The sequence below is a fragment of the Alligator sinensis genome, unplaced genomic scaffold, assembly GCF_000455745.1.
Source record: "Alligator sinensis unplaced genomic scaffold, ASM45574v1 scaffold93_2, whole genome shotgun sequence".
Lineage (NCBI taxonomy): Eukaryota > Metazoa > Chordata > Crocodylia > Alligatoridae > Alligator > Alligator sinensis.
In genome coordinates, this window is record NW_005841854.1 from 3,109,522 (window position 1) to 3,125,799 (window position 16,278).

At 43.3% G+C, this 16,278-nt stretch overlaps 1 protein-coding gene across 17 annotated transcripts in view; it reads left to right on the forward strand.

Annotated features, from left to right (window-relative positions):
• RYR2 (ryanodine receptor 2) overlaps positions 1–16,278 on the forward strand; it is an 847,904-nt gene that overhangs the window by 508,475 nt on the left and 323,151 nt on the right. For all 17 annotated transcript variants that reach the window (XR_003095960.1, XM_025213656.1, XM_025213760.1 and 14 more), the window contains one exon: positions 15,493–15,701. Coding sequence is in view for 16 of the 17 variants with exons in the window: in XM_025213656.1 (XP_025069441.1) it covers positions 15,493–15,701 (209 nt within the window). In the remaining variant the exon portion in view is untranslated. The remainder of the gene's footprint in view (positions 1–15,492; positions 15,702–16,278) is intronic.

Here is a 16,278-nt window from a genome sequence, read left to right on the forward strand (position 1 = left end):
GTAACTCTAGTGATACCGTTTTATAATAATTTTTAGAAAATTGCTCAGAACTAGGAGCCAGTAGAAAGGACAGCTGATGAGTTGTGAGTGCTCTCATTTGAAAGAGAGTATGAGGACATTCCCTGCATCATTTCCATGGTTATCATTTACAACAGGGGAAGGCAATTATTTCAGCTGGAGGGAGGGCCGCTTAACAAGTTTTGGTGAGCTGTCAAGAGACCCAATGGTAATCCCACCTCCTGGTTGCCACCTTGGGACCTGCAGTCTTGTGCCTAACCACTGACCTGGGCCACCAGAAGTCCCTCCCCTTGCCCCAGAAGTATTCCTTTTGGGCAGGGTGTTGCCATCTTGAAACTGGAAAAAAACCCCAAATCATATGCTAAAAAAAAATTGAACCTCTACTATAACTAATTTTAATTTTATTTTAAAAAAAAATTGTATTGATTTATGTGCGTTTGCATAGTGTATCTAGAGGCAATTGCATAATAGCTCAAAATACACTCTTAATCTTATATATTGTGTGTAGGGTGCTAAGGGGGTATATGTGGGGGATGTATGTGGGGTGTGGGTATGGTGAGTGTGGTGTGTGGGAGAGGGTGAGGGGATGGGTGTGGAGGGGTATGGGCTTGGGGTTTGTGGTTGGGATGGGGGTGTACAGGAGGATGTGGGTGTGGATATGGAAGGGATGGGAGGTTGAGAGTGTTTGTGGGGGCTGTGGGGAGGGTGTGGGTGTGTTTGGAGGTATGGTGGGGTGGGGTGTCTGGGAAGAGGTTGGTGTGTGTGTGTGTGGGTGTGTGTGTGTGTGTGTGTGTGTGTGTGTGTGGATATGGTGGGGGTGTGGGAGTGTGTGTAGGGTTATGATGGGGGTGTGTGGGACTGTGTGTGTGGGCTTTAGTAGGGTGTGTGGTTATGGTGTGGGGGAGTGTGTTTGGGGTCTGTGGTAGGGTGTGGGTGTGTGTTGTGGCAGTATGGTGGGAGGTGGGGAGCCTGCCCTGCCCATACTGTCTTGGCTGCAGCGTGCAGTTCCCGGCTGCAAGGCTGGGACCCATATGGTGTGGCATGGGGCCAGCCTGGCCTGGTCCAGCACAACGCATTTCCAGCTGCAAAGCTGGGGACTGCACCACGTGGCATTGAACAAGCCTGGCCTAGCCTATTCTGTCTGTGGCACGCGGTTCCCGGCTGCAAGGCTGGGACCCATGTGGCATGGCATGGAGCCAGCCCAGCCCATTTCTTCCGTGCCATGCTGCATGGGTCCTGGCCTTGCAGTGGGGATCCACGAGCTGCAGTCAGGATGGGCCAGGCCAGGCTGGCTCCATGCTGCACTGTGTGGGTCCCAGTCTTGAAGCTGGCTACCACATGGTGCAGCAGGGTGCCAGCCCAGCTCAGCCCATCCCAAAAGCACACAGTTCCCCACTGCAAGGCTGGGACCCAGATCCACACAGCACAGTCCAGAGGGGACAGGCCAGGCTGGGCTGGTCGCATGCCATGCCACATGGTCCCTGACCTTGCAGCTGGAACCACATTGTGCTGGGCTGGGCTGCATGCTGGCTGGCACTGGTGAGATTATTCTGCTTCCTTTGCCTCCAGCTGCAGCTGCGACTAGTGCTGCTCCTGCCCCTGCTGCACCGCATCGCTGTGGGTGAGTGGGTGGGAAGCTTCAGTGGGAGGCTCCTGCCCAGCACATGTAGCTCTGGCTCCAGCTCCCGGTTGCTTTCCACCTGCTCCACCCACCCAGTTCTCAAAAACTCCTGCCTGTAAATCCTGATGAAGGTGGGTAGCCTGGTTGTACCACTTGAATTCAATAAATTAGCTGGTAGAGTTTGCTCAAATATAGCATCATCTAGTTTCAAACATTTTTTTTTTTTGAATTTGTGTTGCTATCAGAACAGAGAGCTTAATGAGGCCCAGAGTTATATTTTTAGCATTTTTGAGTATTATCAGTGTTAAATTTCTTGACTGAAGAAATGCCTCTGCAAAATCTGAAATTCTACTGACCTTGAGGAAATTATTTAAAGAAGCAGTACAAAGAATCCATTTGAGCTATTTCAGGCAATAAAACAGAAGGAAAGTAAAGAACTAACAATCCATCAATAAAAAGTATGATTTAATTGTCATTAAAAGTGTGCATTTTGTTTCTTTTTTATAAAAGCCATACTTTTTATCATTGTTGACATCTTAAAAATGAACTGGGGGATAGGAACATTTTGGTACTCTACCTTTCTTATGATTCTGGAAACCACATGCATATAAAAAGGAAACTATAACAGCAATAACTAAATACACCTCTTCAGTAACCTTTTGGAAATAGGGAAATGTGAGTCACAGCTAAATGGGAATCTGTATTTCATATTATCTGAGCTAAGTATCAAACATTTAAAACCTGCCTTCTCATTTCTGTGTTGGGAGGACCTCTAATATGGTATTGAATTGGATCAGTCAATGTTTCTTTGTCCGTTATTATATAGTAAAATAAGGCAGCTTCCAGTTTTTGCATCTTAGGGGCATGAGTTTTTGACAAGTTTTCCTCTGGCAGACCTGACTCAGCACTCATATGTAGACAAGCAAAGTGGTTCTGACCTCTCCAACCTATTTTCCCATGGTTCCATAACTATAGCATGAGTTCTAATACTTATATTAATCTTGCTGATGCTGAGTTACAGAAACATGTTTACATTTAGAAACATGGCCCCCATTATGTCCACAGATCCCCAAACCCTAAAATGTTTGGGGTCTAATGAATCTGAATGTGGATCAGAATTTTCTTTGGATTTCTTGTGTAATCATAAATACTCCATCTGGGAAGCTTCATTATCTGGGGTAGATAGGAATTAAGCACATTCTTAAAGTTAAGTCTATGTTGTAAGGAGTTTTGTGGCATGAAATCATGAAGAGGAAACTGGCTGTTGTGATCATAGAAAAGCCCAGCACCATAAATGTGAAGACATTATTAACTTCACCAAAAAGTGAGAATTAATGAGTAGGCCTATATAATTTTGAAATTTCACTGTCTAGGCTTTAAATGTCTTGTGTTTGAAAGGTGTCCTGTCATTTGACACTACAAGCACCAAGGAACATGGAAAGAGGTTCTTATAAATACTGTACAGCACTGCTTTATTCTCAATGTTTATTAAACAGTAAATTACATTAAATTAAATACTACACTAAATTTAAAGATTTAAAATTGTATGTGTTTTCATTGTGATTTGGTCAGCTATGATGTGCTAGGAGAGTGCATGAGGACTCAAAGTGAATATTTTTTCAATACTCTGTCCCTAAGAAGTCTGTTTATCAACCAGGACTCTGGTGGCACTGTATATGCACAGAACAAAATCATATGGCCCCTTCCATATGCATATAAAATGTAAGACAAGAAGCGAGTGGGGGCAATAACATGAAACAATGAGACAGTAATAGCATGAGAATGGGCAGCGACTTCAGTATACCAGTGGCCTAGCTGTTACTAAGTTTTTTGCAGTGAAGTAGAGCTTTAAGAAGAGTAGAGAGGTACCCCCTCTCTGCTGTATAATTATTGAATGAAACTGACATGTTTTAGTTACTAATTTTTCCACAGACCTAGGGTAGTTATTTCTTTTTTGAATTAACAGCATTTCTGGAGCTGAGAATTACGGGATGTCATTGTAAATCATTATCTAAACCCAGTTTACAATATTAAAGCATTTAAAGCCTTGATTTGAATCTTGACACACATGTAAGGCAGAAATCCTGAAACTAAAAATGGTAATTGCAGGGAGAATTGATTATTGCCATTTTGCCCTCTGAGGAATTCAACAAACATATCTATACAATGTAATTTACATTCGTGTTGTATATAGAAGCAAATTCCACCAGCATCTGAAATGGACAGATAAGCAGTAACACTGTGCGAAATTTTGCTGGCTGTTTTGTTTCAACATTGTTTCGACTCATTTCAAGTTTGAAACAGTGAAATCAAAATGAAATGAAGGGCTTCGAAACATCCTTTAAACAAACCAAGGGCAGTTGAAACTTTTTGAAAGTTTTGAATTGTTTCAAGTTTCAAAGCAGCCCAGCTGAGTTCTCCCCAGCACTAGGGTTCATCCTGTTAAAGTGCTCCGCTACTGGGCAGGCGGGGGGCAACTCGAAAGGTCCCAGCAGTGTCAAAACAGTCAAAACAGTGATGCTGCTTCAACGTGATTTTGATGTTTCACCCATAGGCTATAATGGGGAAGCTTGAAACAGCCTCTCTCATCTGGCAGGCAGATCGGGGCCCACAATCCTGGGAGGGTTGCAGGGGCTGTGCCAGTCCTGCCAGGGTTGCAGGCCCCTGATCTGCCTGCCAGATGAGGGAAGCTAGGTGCTGCCACCTGGGACCAGCGCCAGCACACTTCCAGTCCCAGGCAGCAGCACCCAGCTTCTCTCATCCAGCAGGCAGATCAGGGCCACAACCCTGGGAGTGCTGCAGGGGTCATGCGATGAGGCTCAGTTCTCTTCCCCAGTCCCATCGAGCTGGGGAAGGGAAATGAGCCCGATTGCTCAGTTCCCCTCCCCTGTGCTGCGTCAATTGGTTTGGGGAAGGGAATTCACCCCAGTTGAGCTGAGTTCCCCTCCCCAGCGCTCGGATCAGGCTGGGGAAGGGAACTCAGCCCTGATCATAGAGCTGGTCCCAGGTGGCAGCACCCAGCTTCCCTCCTTCATCTGGCTGGCAGATCAGGGACCTGCAACACTGGGAGGACTGCAACAGCACCCACAACCCTCCCAGGGTTGCAGGCCCTGATTTGCCTGCCTGATGAGAGAGGCTGTTTCAAGCTTCCCCATTATAGCCTATGGGTGAAATGTCAAAACAGCGTCACTGTTTCAACAAAATGAAATGGAACAGCAGTTTTGAATCTAAACAAAATTCGAAACAAAATGCTGTTCTGTTGAAACAAGTTGAAATGGAACAGTGCCATTTCACACAGCCCTAATAAGCAGCTGAATTAAGAGACATGTATTCATTAGATGGCTATTACAGCACTTCATTATGAGGAAACAGGGCAGTAAGTAGGACTGTGTGACGTTTTGGAAGTGTTTTGGGCTGTTTCAGCACCTGAAACATGGAATCCGAATCAAAACAGAAGGCTCTGAAACTAAATGAGGCATCTGAAATGTTTTGGAAATATTTTGGAAAATGTCGGAGTTTCGGAGCTGGGCTTGCAGGGAAGCAGCTGTTTGCTGCTGCCCTGCCACATGACTCTGCTCTGCAGGGAGCAGAGATCTGTGCCAGCAGTCTCCTCAGCACTGCTGCCTGCCCTGCGCCCACCTCACGCAATGTGGGGCTGCATGGGGCAGGCAGCAGGGGCAAGGAGAACCCCGTGTGGATCTCTGCTCCCTGCAGAGCCAGGCCACATGGCAGGGCAGTGCTGGTCCCTGCCGCGTGACCTGGCTCTGCAGGGTGCAGAGATCTGTGGGGTTTCCTCGCTGCTGCTGCCTGCCCTGTGCAACCCCACGTTGCCAGGACAGCATGGGGTGGGCAGCAGTGGCAACGAGACCCTCAGTGCAGAGTTCTGCTCCCCTGCGGAGCTGAGTTACGTGGTGGAGATCAGCAGGCTTGTTCGCCGCTCTGCACTGCTTCCCTGCCTTGCAGCCTGGTATGACAGGGATCAGAGATCTGTGCAGGTGTCTCCTTGCCTGCATGGAGGGCAGCAGCCCTCCCCCTCCCCTGGGCAAGCCAACCATGGCCCTGTCCTGCTCCCTGCTGGGGCCCTGCAGCCTCTAGCCCTAAGCCCCACCTGGCTAGGCAGTAGGCCTGTGCGGAGCTTGGAGCCCATTCAAAACAGATATTCTGAAACAGATTCGGTTGAAACAAAACAGGACAGTGATCTAAAACACCAAAATGAATTAGCGTCCTCCAAAACGGCCAAATCTGAAACAATCGAAATACAGCCATTTTGTACAACCCTAGCAGTAAGTATAACTTATTTGGCCTGAGCAAGCAGCTACCCTGAGATAAGCTGTAGATATATATAAGCACTGGTATAATTTACATCAGTGTTATTTTATCGCTCCTTTCTCCTGTGGTAATTCAACACTTAATTCAAGTAATTTACCCTGCTATATAGAGGATTATAGTGTTACATGTAAGTAAGTGTGTTATTTTTTGCAGGCCTTGAAAACTCAGGGAGAGATTATTTTTATAGTTTCACTTTTGACTGACGCACATGTATTTCTTCTACTTGTAGAAGGAGTAGAGTTTGCAAATAGGTGGGACATAGAACTACTGTCAAAGAAATTATAGCTGGATAACTATTTTCCAGCTAACATATGAGCCTATTGGGGGTGAAGAGAATTGCTCAAAATACCTTCGTATTCACTTGAATTTGTAGGAGTATGTTAAATGATGAGAAATAAAATCCTCTCATTATTCAACCCACCCCCACCTCCATGAATATTTTTTTTTATTCAAAGTATATTGGGCTCACTATATGTGCAAAAACAAGCACTGCGTGTGTTGGTGTGAAGTTCTTCAAGAACTGGTGATATAGAATCCTGCACTCAAAACTAAGAGTGGACTCAGGTTCTACAGAGTTGGGCCATGGCTAACTACTGGCAGGTATTGTGGAGAATTATTGGCACATTCTGTTGTTTTTCCCATTTTCCTTCTATAAGAATTGGGGCAGGTGGATCTATGCTTGCTTATGTCCTTTATGAATAACACTACATTGTAAAAGGGAGAAACTTGGCAATGTTAATTTGGGAATTTACACCATCATTGAAAATCCTTCCATGGTATCTGTTAGCAGGGGTGGATCCAGAGTGGGTGCAGAGGTGCTGTGGCACCTGCCTTTGGCTGTGTCACATGTGAACTTTTGACTTGGGGCCTGGTTGGAGCCCCTGTTTTCACGTGGCTCCACAGCCCAGGGGGTGAGTACTGTCACTGCTGTTCATCCCCCTCCTTTCCATGCTGCAGAATTAAGTGGGGATGAGGAGGAAGGAGAAAGGTGACAGCACCGGTATTCAACCCTAGGGCTCTGAAGTAATATGAAAACAGGGACTCCATCCAGACCTGCCCTGATCAGATGGTGAGCTCAGAGATCACTATGCATGTGCAGCACAGCCAAAGTATGTGTGACCTCCACCACCCGCCCCCCTTTTCCTAGATCCACTACTATCTGTTGGAGCTATAGAGTTCCCTCATTGGGTGTGTGTTTTTTGCAGTTGCTGTTTGTGCATGCACGTGCACACACACCCCTGCATATGAAAGTTGCGAGAGGTGTTTTGCCCTAATATTCAGGCATATGGTGTTCTAGGAGTGACCCCTATTCTTATTATTTTATATTTTTGCTAAACCAAATGTTTCTAGTTACAAAATATTCAGCTGTTGTGCTGTTGAGTTAAACAGTTAGATTATCATCCACATTTTTTAAAGTCTGGAAAACAGAAACAAATACAAACTGAAAATATTTTTGCATTTTTCTAATAATATTTTCAAGGTATTTGAAAATCTTCTAGCAGAATTTCCTTTATTCTTATTTGGTAGTTTTGAACTGATGTTGTAGCTATGGTGATCCAAGAAATATGCAAGAGGCAAGAGTTTTTGTGAAACAATTGCATGGTTGGGATAGATTTAGACAAGCTTTCAGGTATTGCTGTACCTTTCCTTGGTTCTCTGGGGGAGAAGCAGGCACAGCAGAGTCTAGGAAAAATATGTCACTGTGTAGTCTGGTTTCTTTTTTCTTTCGATTCTTTTTTTCTTTATTCTTATCTGGAATTAAAATAAAACTATTCAATCTCAGAAACTATTCAATCTCAGAAAGTTAAATTGTGGTGTTACATTTGTCATCCTTACAAATGTCAAGGGATTGATTTAGGAATTCTTATCTGACATAGAATATTCTGTTTCTTTGGGAGCAAATATATTGTAGGAATCTTCTTTTTCATTATTTTAATGATATGAAGTATTGTAAAAGAATTTAGAGCCCTCTAGTGGTATTCTGTTTTTGTTTCATCATCATTTTTAGCGTTGGTTGACAAAATGAAGTGTCTTCAGCTGTACCCTCATTGTTTATCACTATTTGTTTTCAGTAGAATCCATAGGATCATATCTGCTGTACCAGTATAACAGACTCTAAGGAATTACTTAGTCTAAAATGAAAATATATTCCCAGCTTCTCCTTAACAATGCTAGTAGTTGTTAGCTAATCTCTTGGTATTGGGATTCTTCAGGAAGGATTTGAATGCTGAAAGGGAATTGGGCATACTCATTTGCATGGATAGAAAATTCAGTTTGTAAAGATCTATGTGAGAAAAATTTATGGGGTAACTGTGGGGATGCCCTGAGTCTGGCATTGCAAATAGGATGGACAAGGTTATGGAAGAATGAACAGAGATAAGAGCAGAAAAGGAACCTGAGCCTATGGGCAGTGAAGAGATTTGAACAGTGGCCATTTGAGGTGGACCATTGCTGTGATAAAAACAGCAGGGAGAAAGACAGTTTTAGCAGAAGTGTTGCGTACAGACTGGAGGGCATCATTGGTTCTTATAGGGAGGGCAGACTGAAAGACATAACAGTAATTGAAATGGGAGATGAAGGCCTTGTATGAGAATTTATCTATAGGGTCTGATAGTAAAGGATTCATAGATTGTAGAGTCAGAAGGGACCACAGTGGATCATCCCGTCCGACCCCCTGCCCCTGGCAGGAAACAGGACCGAGGTCAGATGACCCCAGACAGGTGACTATCTAGCCTCCTCTTGAAGACCTCCAAGCTAGGTGATAGTACCACCTCTCTTGGAAGCCCATTCCAGATCCTGGCCACCCTTACTGTGAAAAAATTTCTTCCTAATATCTAACCTAAATCCACTCTCAACTAGTTTACACCCATTATTCCTAGTCACTCCCTGGGGGGCCTTAGTAAACAGCGCTTCCCCTATTCCCCGTTGACCTCCCCTAATAAATTTATAGGCAGCCACAAGATCTCCCCTCAGCTGTCTCTTGTGAAGGCTGAAGAGATTCAGCTCTCTCAACCTCTCCCCATAGAGTCTATCACGAAGGCCACTAATCATATGAGTGGCCTTCCTCTGGACCCTCTCCAGATTCTCCGCATCCCTCTTGAAGTGTGGTGCCCAAAACTGGACACAGTACTCCAACTGCGGTCTGACCAGTGCTGCATAGAGGGGGAGCATCACCTCCTTTGATCTATTAGTCATGCACCTGCTAATGCACGGCAAGGTGTGATTGACCTTGTTGATGGCCTCATTGCACTGCCAGCTCATGTTCATCTTGGAGTCAATTATGACTCCAAGATCCCTCTCTGCCTCCGAGCTGCTGAGAAGGACACTCCCCAACCTATAGGTGTGCTGGGGGTTCCTCCTTCCCAGGTGGAGTACCTTACTTTTATATTTATTAAATTGCATCCTATTTCTCTCTGTCCATAGATCCAGCCTGTCCAGGTCAGCTTGTATCTGCTCCCTGCCCTCCGGTGTACTAACTTTGCCCCATAACTTGGTATCATCAGCGAACTTGAAGAGGGTGCTCTCCACACCCTCGTCCAAATCGCTGATGAAGATATTGAATAATATCGGTCCAAGGACTGAACCCTGCGGGACCCCACTGCCCACTTCCCTCCAGGCTGAGAAGGAACCATCCATCACCACTGTCTGAGTGCAGTCCCTAAGCCAGTTGGCCACCCACCTGACCGTGTAGGCGTCCACTCTGCAGTCTGCTAGCTTCCCAATGAGGATAGGGTGTGAAACTGTGTCGAAGGCCTTCCTAAAGTCCAGGAAGATGACATCAGCTTCGGCTCCTGCATCCAGGCAGTATGTGACCTGGTCATAAAAGGCTACAAGGTTTGTCAGGCAGGATCTACCTGTGACAAACCCGTGCTGGTTTCCCCTGCTGGGCCTGCACAAATGTGTTCGTTGATTATGGGTCACCAGAAATCTGGTATACAAAGATATAGCAGGAGGTAGAGATTGCCTGGATGTGGGTGGGGGAAAGGAGGAAGTAATATGAAGGAGCAATAGGATAAGTCCCAGGTGAAAGGCCGGATGAATGAGTAAAATGGTACCATTATGTATAAAGTGAAGGTTTAGAGAAATAAGATGAAGGCCCTGATTCTCCTGTTTTACTTTCTGGGCTTTGGGTGTCCTTTACATTTTTGTAAAATGTGATTATTGGATTTATAACCACTTTTCATTGCTGTGTCACATTTAAGTCGACAGTGAACCATCTGGAAAGACATATCGGACACAGTTACAATGCCTGACTAACAGTGGGGAAGAGAAGTCAGGAATGATAAGGGTGATTTGTAAGTCATCAACTTAAAGTTGATGCTGGGGAAGCAGATTAAAATGACCAAAAGTAAAGACTTTATGTAAGAAAGGGAGACAGCCAGTGACAGAGCCACCTGTGTACTTCCCTGGGCAAATATAGGGGACAGAGGAAGAGACGGAGAAAATTGAGAACCCAGGTGTAGGATCTGTGACAGAATACTATCTCTGTCTCTCCCCAAACTCTGCTATCTGACAATTTATTTACCATGTTCACGGCAGAGGGCAGACTCCTCTGGTCCCATCTGCTTCGGGTAACCTTGAGTTGTAGCCTGAGCTGGATACATTTCTGAGGGAGGAGGAAGCCTGCTCCATCTGCCTACATGACTGGTATCACATACCTGAGTTCAGGACTTAAGCTCCCTATTGTTCTAAGCAATGCTGACTGTCCCAGCCACCTGCGAAGGGTTCGGGATTGAGAGCATGGTCGGGGGTAGAAAGGAAAGAAAGGTTTATTGACTTAACAAAAACACAACTATGCGTAGTAACAAAACAAGCAATGACAGACAAAAGCAATCCACGTTGGCAACTTATCAGCAGTCCCCTCTGATGCCTGATACACAGCAAGCTTCTCTTTCCACAAAGTTCAGCGAAGTCAGGGTCCCTGAACAGCGCTGTCCGAAGGGTACTGGGAAGGACCCTGGAATACAGTCCTTGGGCTCCTCAAGGTCCACAGGCCCACTGATCCAGGCAACAGCTAACTACTCCTTTTCACAGAGCTGTATCTTTCTTCTGAATGGTTTCCAGATATTGCAGCCAATTTAAAGCTTCTGAATGGTTTTGATAATGTACCACTCAGATTCCTTTTACTTAAACTGTCCTTAGACTGACCAATAGTTGTACAAGCCTTGCATTTCTTTGATAAGGTAATTTTAACTATGCCACAGGGCCTTACTACTTCAAGGCTTTGCTAAATTTACTAGGCTTTACTTTATACAAGGCCTCACTACATCTTAAACTTTAATTAGGCTTTTAGCAACAACATATAGCTTAATATCTGAACAAATACAGAAAAACACTTGGTCTAATTTTCATAAAGCCTTCAGCAAGCCCCTTTATTACACAGACATAATTTCAGCTGTCACAGCTGACATGACTGGGAGGGGGCTAAAGACCCTGTCGATTTACCTGGCAACCAGTGATGCACTTCAAATTGGATGGATGGCAGCCAACCATTGATGGCTTTCATTGGATCAGGTAAATGAGATCATAAGGGCTATAAAAGTAAAGGAATGCCCAGGAGGAGGGGCAGCAGCCATGATGAAACTCACAGAGAGAAGCTGGACCATCTGAAACCCACACTCTCTTGAAACTCATGATGAATGAACTGCTTGCCTCCAGAGGGAATCTTCACTGGCTCCTAGATGATACTTGTGAGTAAGCTACCTGAGATCTAACAAGATATATAGCTTGCAGTAATTCAGATGTGTGATCAAAGGCTACCATGCCACTGTTTGCTTTAAGGTATTTCTCTGATATTGCTCTACCCTGTACCCTGTTCCAAACCTACTCCTTGTAACCAATACATTTCTCCTTTGTATCTCCGTGGGAGATTTATTGAAAAAGGGTCTAGATTAGGCCTTGGGGTCCCTTCGGTTCAGCTGACTAAGGGAGACCACTATTTCTGCTTCAGACTGAGGGAAGCACCCCAAGTTCTTGCAGTGAGTCAAGTACCCTCAAGGATTACTACGCCTGTGTTTCTCAGATGGCACAGGTCTCAGATCAGTCTGGACTCTGGGTGGTGGCGGTGTTACCCCCAGGCTTGTAGGTATGCTCCAGGAAGGGGATCAGCCAGATGTGAGGCACCCCAAGGGAGGCACTCGGAACCTGAAAAGTGGTTGGGCGCGGTGAGGTGGGTGGCTCAACGCAGGAGCACCCCCTGCTGACCTGCCACACAATTTTCCAGAGTTAAGAGAGCTGGGAAGAGGGTGGAATGATGGTATGAAGAAGGAGAGGTAGTTACCAATGTTAATCTAAACTCAAGCAGAGGACAGAGTACATTTGAGCCTTATGAACTAATTAAAATGGAGGTACATAAAATTTCATCAGCAGCAGCTTACTTCATCTGATTCTATGAAGGGGATCATAGAGTATAAAGTGGATCATAGAAATCAAAGAAAGTTATGATGGAGCAGACACCCTTAGAAAGAGTCTTTTAGGAAGAGGAAAAAACCGGGAGAGAGCGCGGTTTCATTAGAGTAAGGTAAACAGAAGTCAGACTGGAAAAGACAAGGCATTTAGGGGAATAACTAAAGATTGGATATTTAATATATTTATAGTTCAGGGAAAGAAATGGGAAGGGAAAGTATTCCCAACTCTTGAGACAAAAAAATTTCCAGACAAACTCAAAAAAATATTAGATGTCCCTACAGAGAGACTTGTAAAATCATCACAAATGTCACTAGATAGTTCACCAGGATTACCCATAATAAATTGTTAAAAAATCCTTAATAGATCAAAAAGTTTAGTGCAAAGTTAGCAACACTTGGAAGGCAATAGTTGGAGAAGTAGGCAGGGTCAGGGCTGGCTTTTTCTGTGTGTGCAAAGAAAACCAAGTAGGCTTGTTTTCTGTTTTCGGAAGGTTAAAGAGGAAGGCAAAGGAATAAATATGTGTAGAGGCCAAAGGATGTAGTGAGCATGGGGTCAAGAGACAGAGAGAGACTCAGAGGGTCTGCTTTCCGAACAAATTGAGGGAAATTAGTTAATTTAAAGGTGGAAGGCAACTATGAAATGTCAGAGTTCAAGATATGGAAGAGGTATCAAATGGAATTTGGGATTGTTTAACATCTTCATTAATGATTAGGAGGATAAGATTGAATGCAAATTTAGTGAATTTACAGATGACACCAAGCCAGTGGAGTTGCATATACCCTGGAAGGTAAAACTAGGATTTAGAATGACCTTGGTAAACTGGAAAAATAGTTTGAAATCAATCAAATGAAATTCTGTAAGGACAAATGCAAAGTCCTACATATAGGATGGAACAATTTATTCCACAAATACAGATTGCAGAATGACTGACCAGGTTATAGCATTGAAAAAAAAAAAAAGACGGCTTTATAGTGGCCCATAAACTGACTATGTGCAACAGTGTGTTGTCACAGAAAAAAAATAGAAAAAAAATACTAGAGCTAGAATGGGGAACTAGATTTGTGCAAATTCAGGCAAAGTTCTTTGAGTAGGCATGATATCTTTTATTAGCCCAACTAACTAGTTGGAAAAAAGTTCTCAGTAAGCTTTTGGGGCAGTCACCCATAAGCCACCTTAGTCAGGGTGGGCACATGCCCCCCCAGCAACCAATCAGTGACTTGGGGGGGAGGCGGGGAGTCCCCCTGTGCCCAGTCTCGCCAACCGAAGGAAAACTAGCTGACTGGGAAGCAGCTGTGGCGCTCCTGGAAGTGGCTGCAGTGCTGTCTGGCACTCTCACTCCCCAGCCGGCGCTCGCACCCTCATGCACCCCCTGTACGTCACCACTGCAGTCACCCTTTTTCAGGCATAGGAAATCTCTCCTCAGACTCCAAAATGGCTACAACCAAAAACCCAGATTACTGACTGCACATGTATATTTTTTTCCTTTTAAAAACCTTATTTTAGTAGTCACATAAACTATGAATACAAAAGGATGAAAGATAAACTAATTTGTCTTTCATATTTATGTAATTCCCAGAAAGGCAGTGAGGAGAAGGAATAGGAGGACCCACCCACTTTTTGCAGTAACTGGTTTTTGCAGTAATAGAAGCATGGTGGAATAGACTCTCACTTAGTCCACTTACTCGCTGAATAGGTGGAATGGAATCTGGCTCTAAGTACAGCTGTCAAAAGAACAGAGGAAGGGAAATATATAAGTTTTGGCCCCTCTCACCTTTTCCTTGTCTCTCTGTGTTTAAGTAGCTGTTCTGACTACATTTTATGTGTTGAGGAAGGTTACTTTTAAATTCCCATAAACTGTAATCCACAGTTCTCTAGTGCAGTATGAGAAGCAATGGTTCACTTATGCAGTACACTACTAATCATTTCCTAGAGTTCGTATCCATTGTGATCAAGATGATATCTTTTGCATTATGAGGTCCATGGGAAAAATAGGATGAATACACTTTTCTGCTGAAGTTTTTTTAAACAGTGTTTCATGCTGAGCTCCTCCTGAGAGAATTGCATGCAACCATGTTAGTTTTTAAGAAATATGATACTTACAATAAATTGTTGAAGTGGAATCCCTGGGCTGATAAACTTGTGTGTTATACTTTACCTGCCATTGTAGTCTGGAGAGATGTTTAGTAAAACTCAGTATCTTTACTACTGCTTAAATAGTAAGTGGATATTAAACTGAAACTTTATACATTACTTATACAGTACAATTTCAGTACCCAGCAATATTTTCGAAGTATCTATTGGCTGATAAAAGAAAAATCATCATTTTTTTTTATATCCTTGGATAGTAGTTTGCAGACTCAATCCTCAAAGCTGTCAGGGTTGTAATAATAAGAAATGCCTTTTAACTTAATTTTACAGGAGTACTGTTTTCATATCCCCTGTTCTTTCTGCTTGACAGAAATTGACATCATTTTTACTAATTTTGAAATGTCATTTTCTGGTATATATTTTTGTTATAGGATCATGCAAATACATCTTTCTTTCCTTCTGCCTCTCCCCCAAATTCTGTAGATCCTTAAATTACACAATTCAAATTATGTCCTTATATACATACACAGGATTGTGGGTTGATCTCCTTATAGTAAGTAAATATTATTATAATGGTATTATGATTTTCAGTTTTTAATATACAAAGAGATATTTAAGGAACTCTATATTTTTAATGTCTCAAACAGAAGATTAAGATGCAACCTGACCACAACCTAGAACTACTTAAATGAAGAGAAGATTTCAGATAAAAGCAATCATTAACAAACAAAAGCATAAGAAAATTCAATAGTTTGATACATTCCTCTTGAAATTAAGACACACTTTTTTTCCTTAACACTCAAGGTAATCAATCATTGAAACAAAACCTGACTTATTGTGTCTTCATGCCCTGATTATGTGGTATTGTGGAATAGTGTACATTTTTGCTGAGGGCCATTGCTATTTCTAAATATTTATTAAGAAAATTAAGTGGCACGGATGCTATATGGGCATATTCATTATCTCCTTTTATTTTTACTGATTTGATTTTGTCATCAGATGAACAAAATGTGTTTTAATTTTCACAGCTACAAGATCAGATGTGTGCAGTGGGATAATGGAAAAGTTCCGGATCTTCCGCACAGAGAAAACTTATGCAGTGAAGGCTGGCAAGTGGTATTTTGAGTTTGAGGCAGTCACTGCGGGAGACATGAGGGTTGGCTGGACCAGGCCAGGCTGCCTACCAGATCAAGAACTTGGTGCAGATGAACAAGCTTTTGTCTTTGATGGTTTCAAGGTTTGTTTAGTAGAGTATATGCAAATCTAATGATTTGCTTCATTGAAAGTAATGAAGTTGTTAATAAAGGTTATTTACTTTGCTTCCTATTCCATCTGCCATTAGTTTAACTTCATATTCTGTGTTTCAGCTTTTGTTATATGAACTTGATAATGTTTATACTCCTCTTTGAAGGACTGGGAGGAAGAAGAATAATATTAAAAATATAATTCATTAGACAAATACTTCGTGCTTACATAACTCTTTCCTTGAAGGAGTATTCGAGGCATTGAGAAGTTAAGTGACTTAGCTAAAGTCCAGTCAGGTCATTCGTAGAGTTGGGACTAGAACCTATTTCGTCCAGTTCCTACTGTAGTGCATTGCCTGTGGGAAATATCTATGAACAGATAATGATTTTTGTTAGGCAAAATTTGATGTAAGGTTTCATAGATTCATAGATGCTAGGGTCGGAAGGGACCTCAATAGATCATCGAGTCCGACCCCCTGCATCAGCCGGCAAGAGTGCTGGGTCTAGATGACCCCAGCTCGATACTCATCTACCCTCCTCTTGAAGACCCCCAGGGTAGGGGAGAGCACC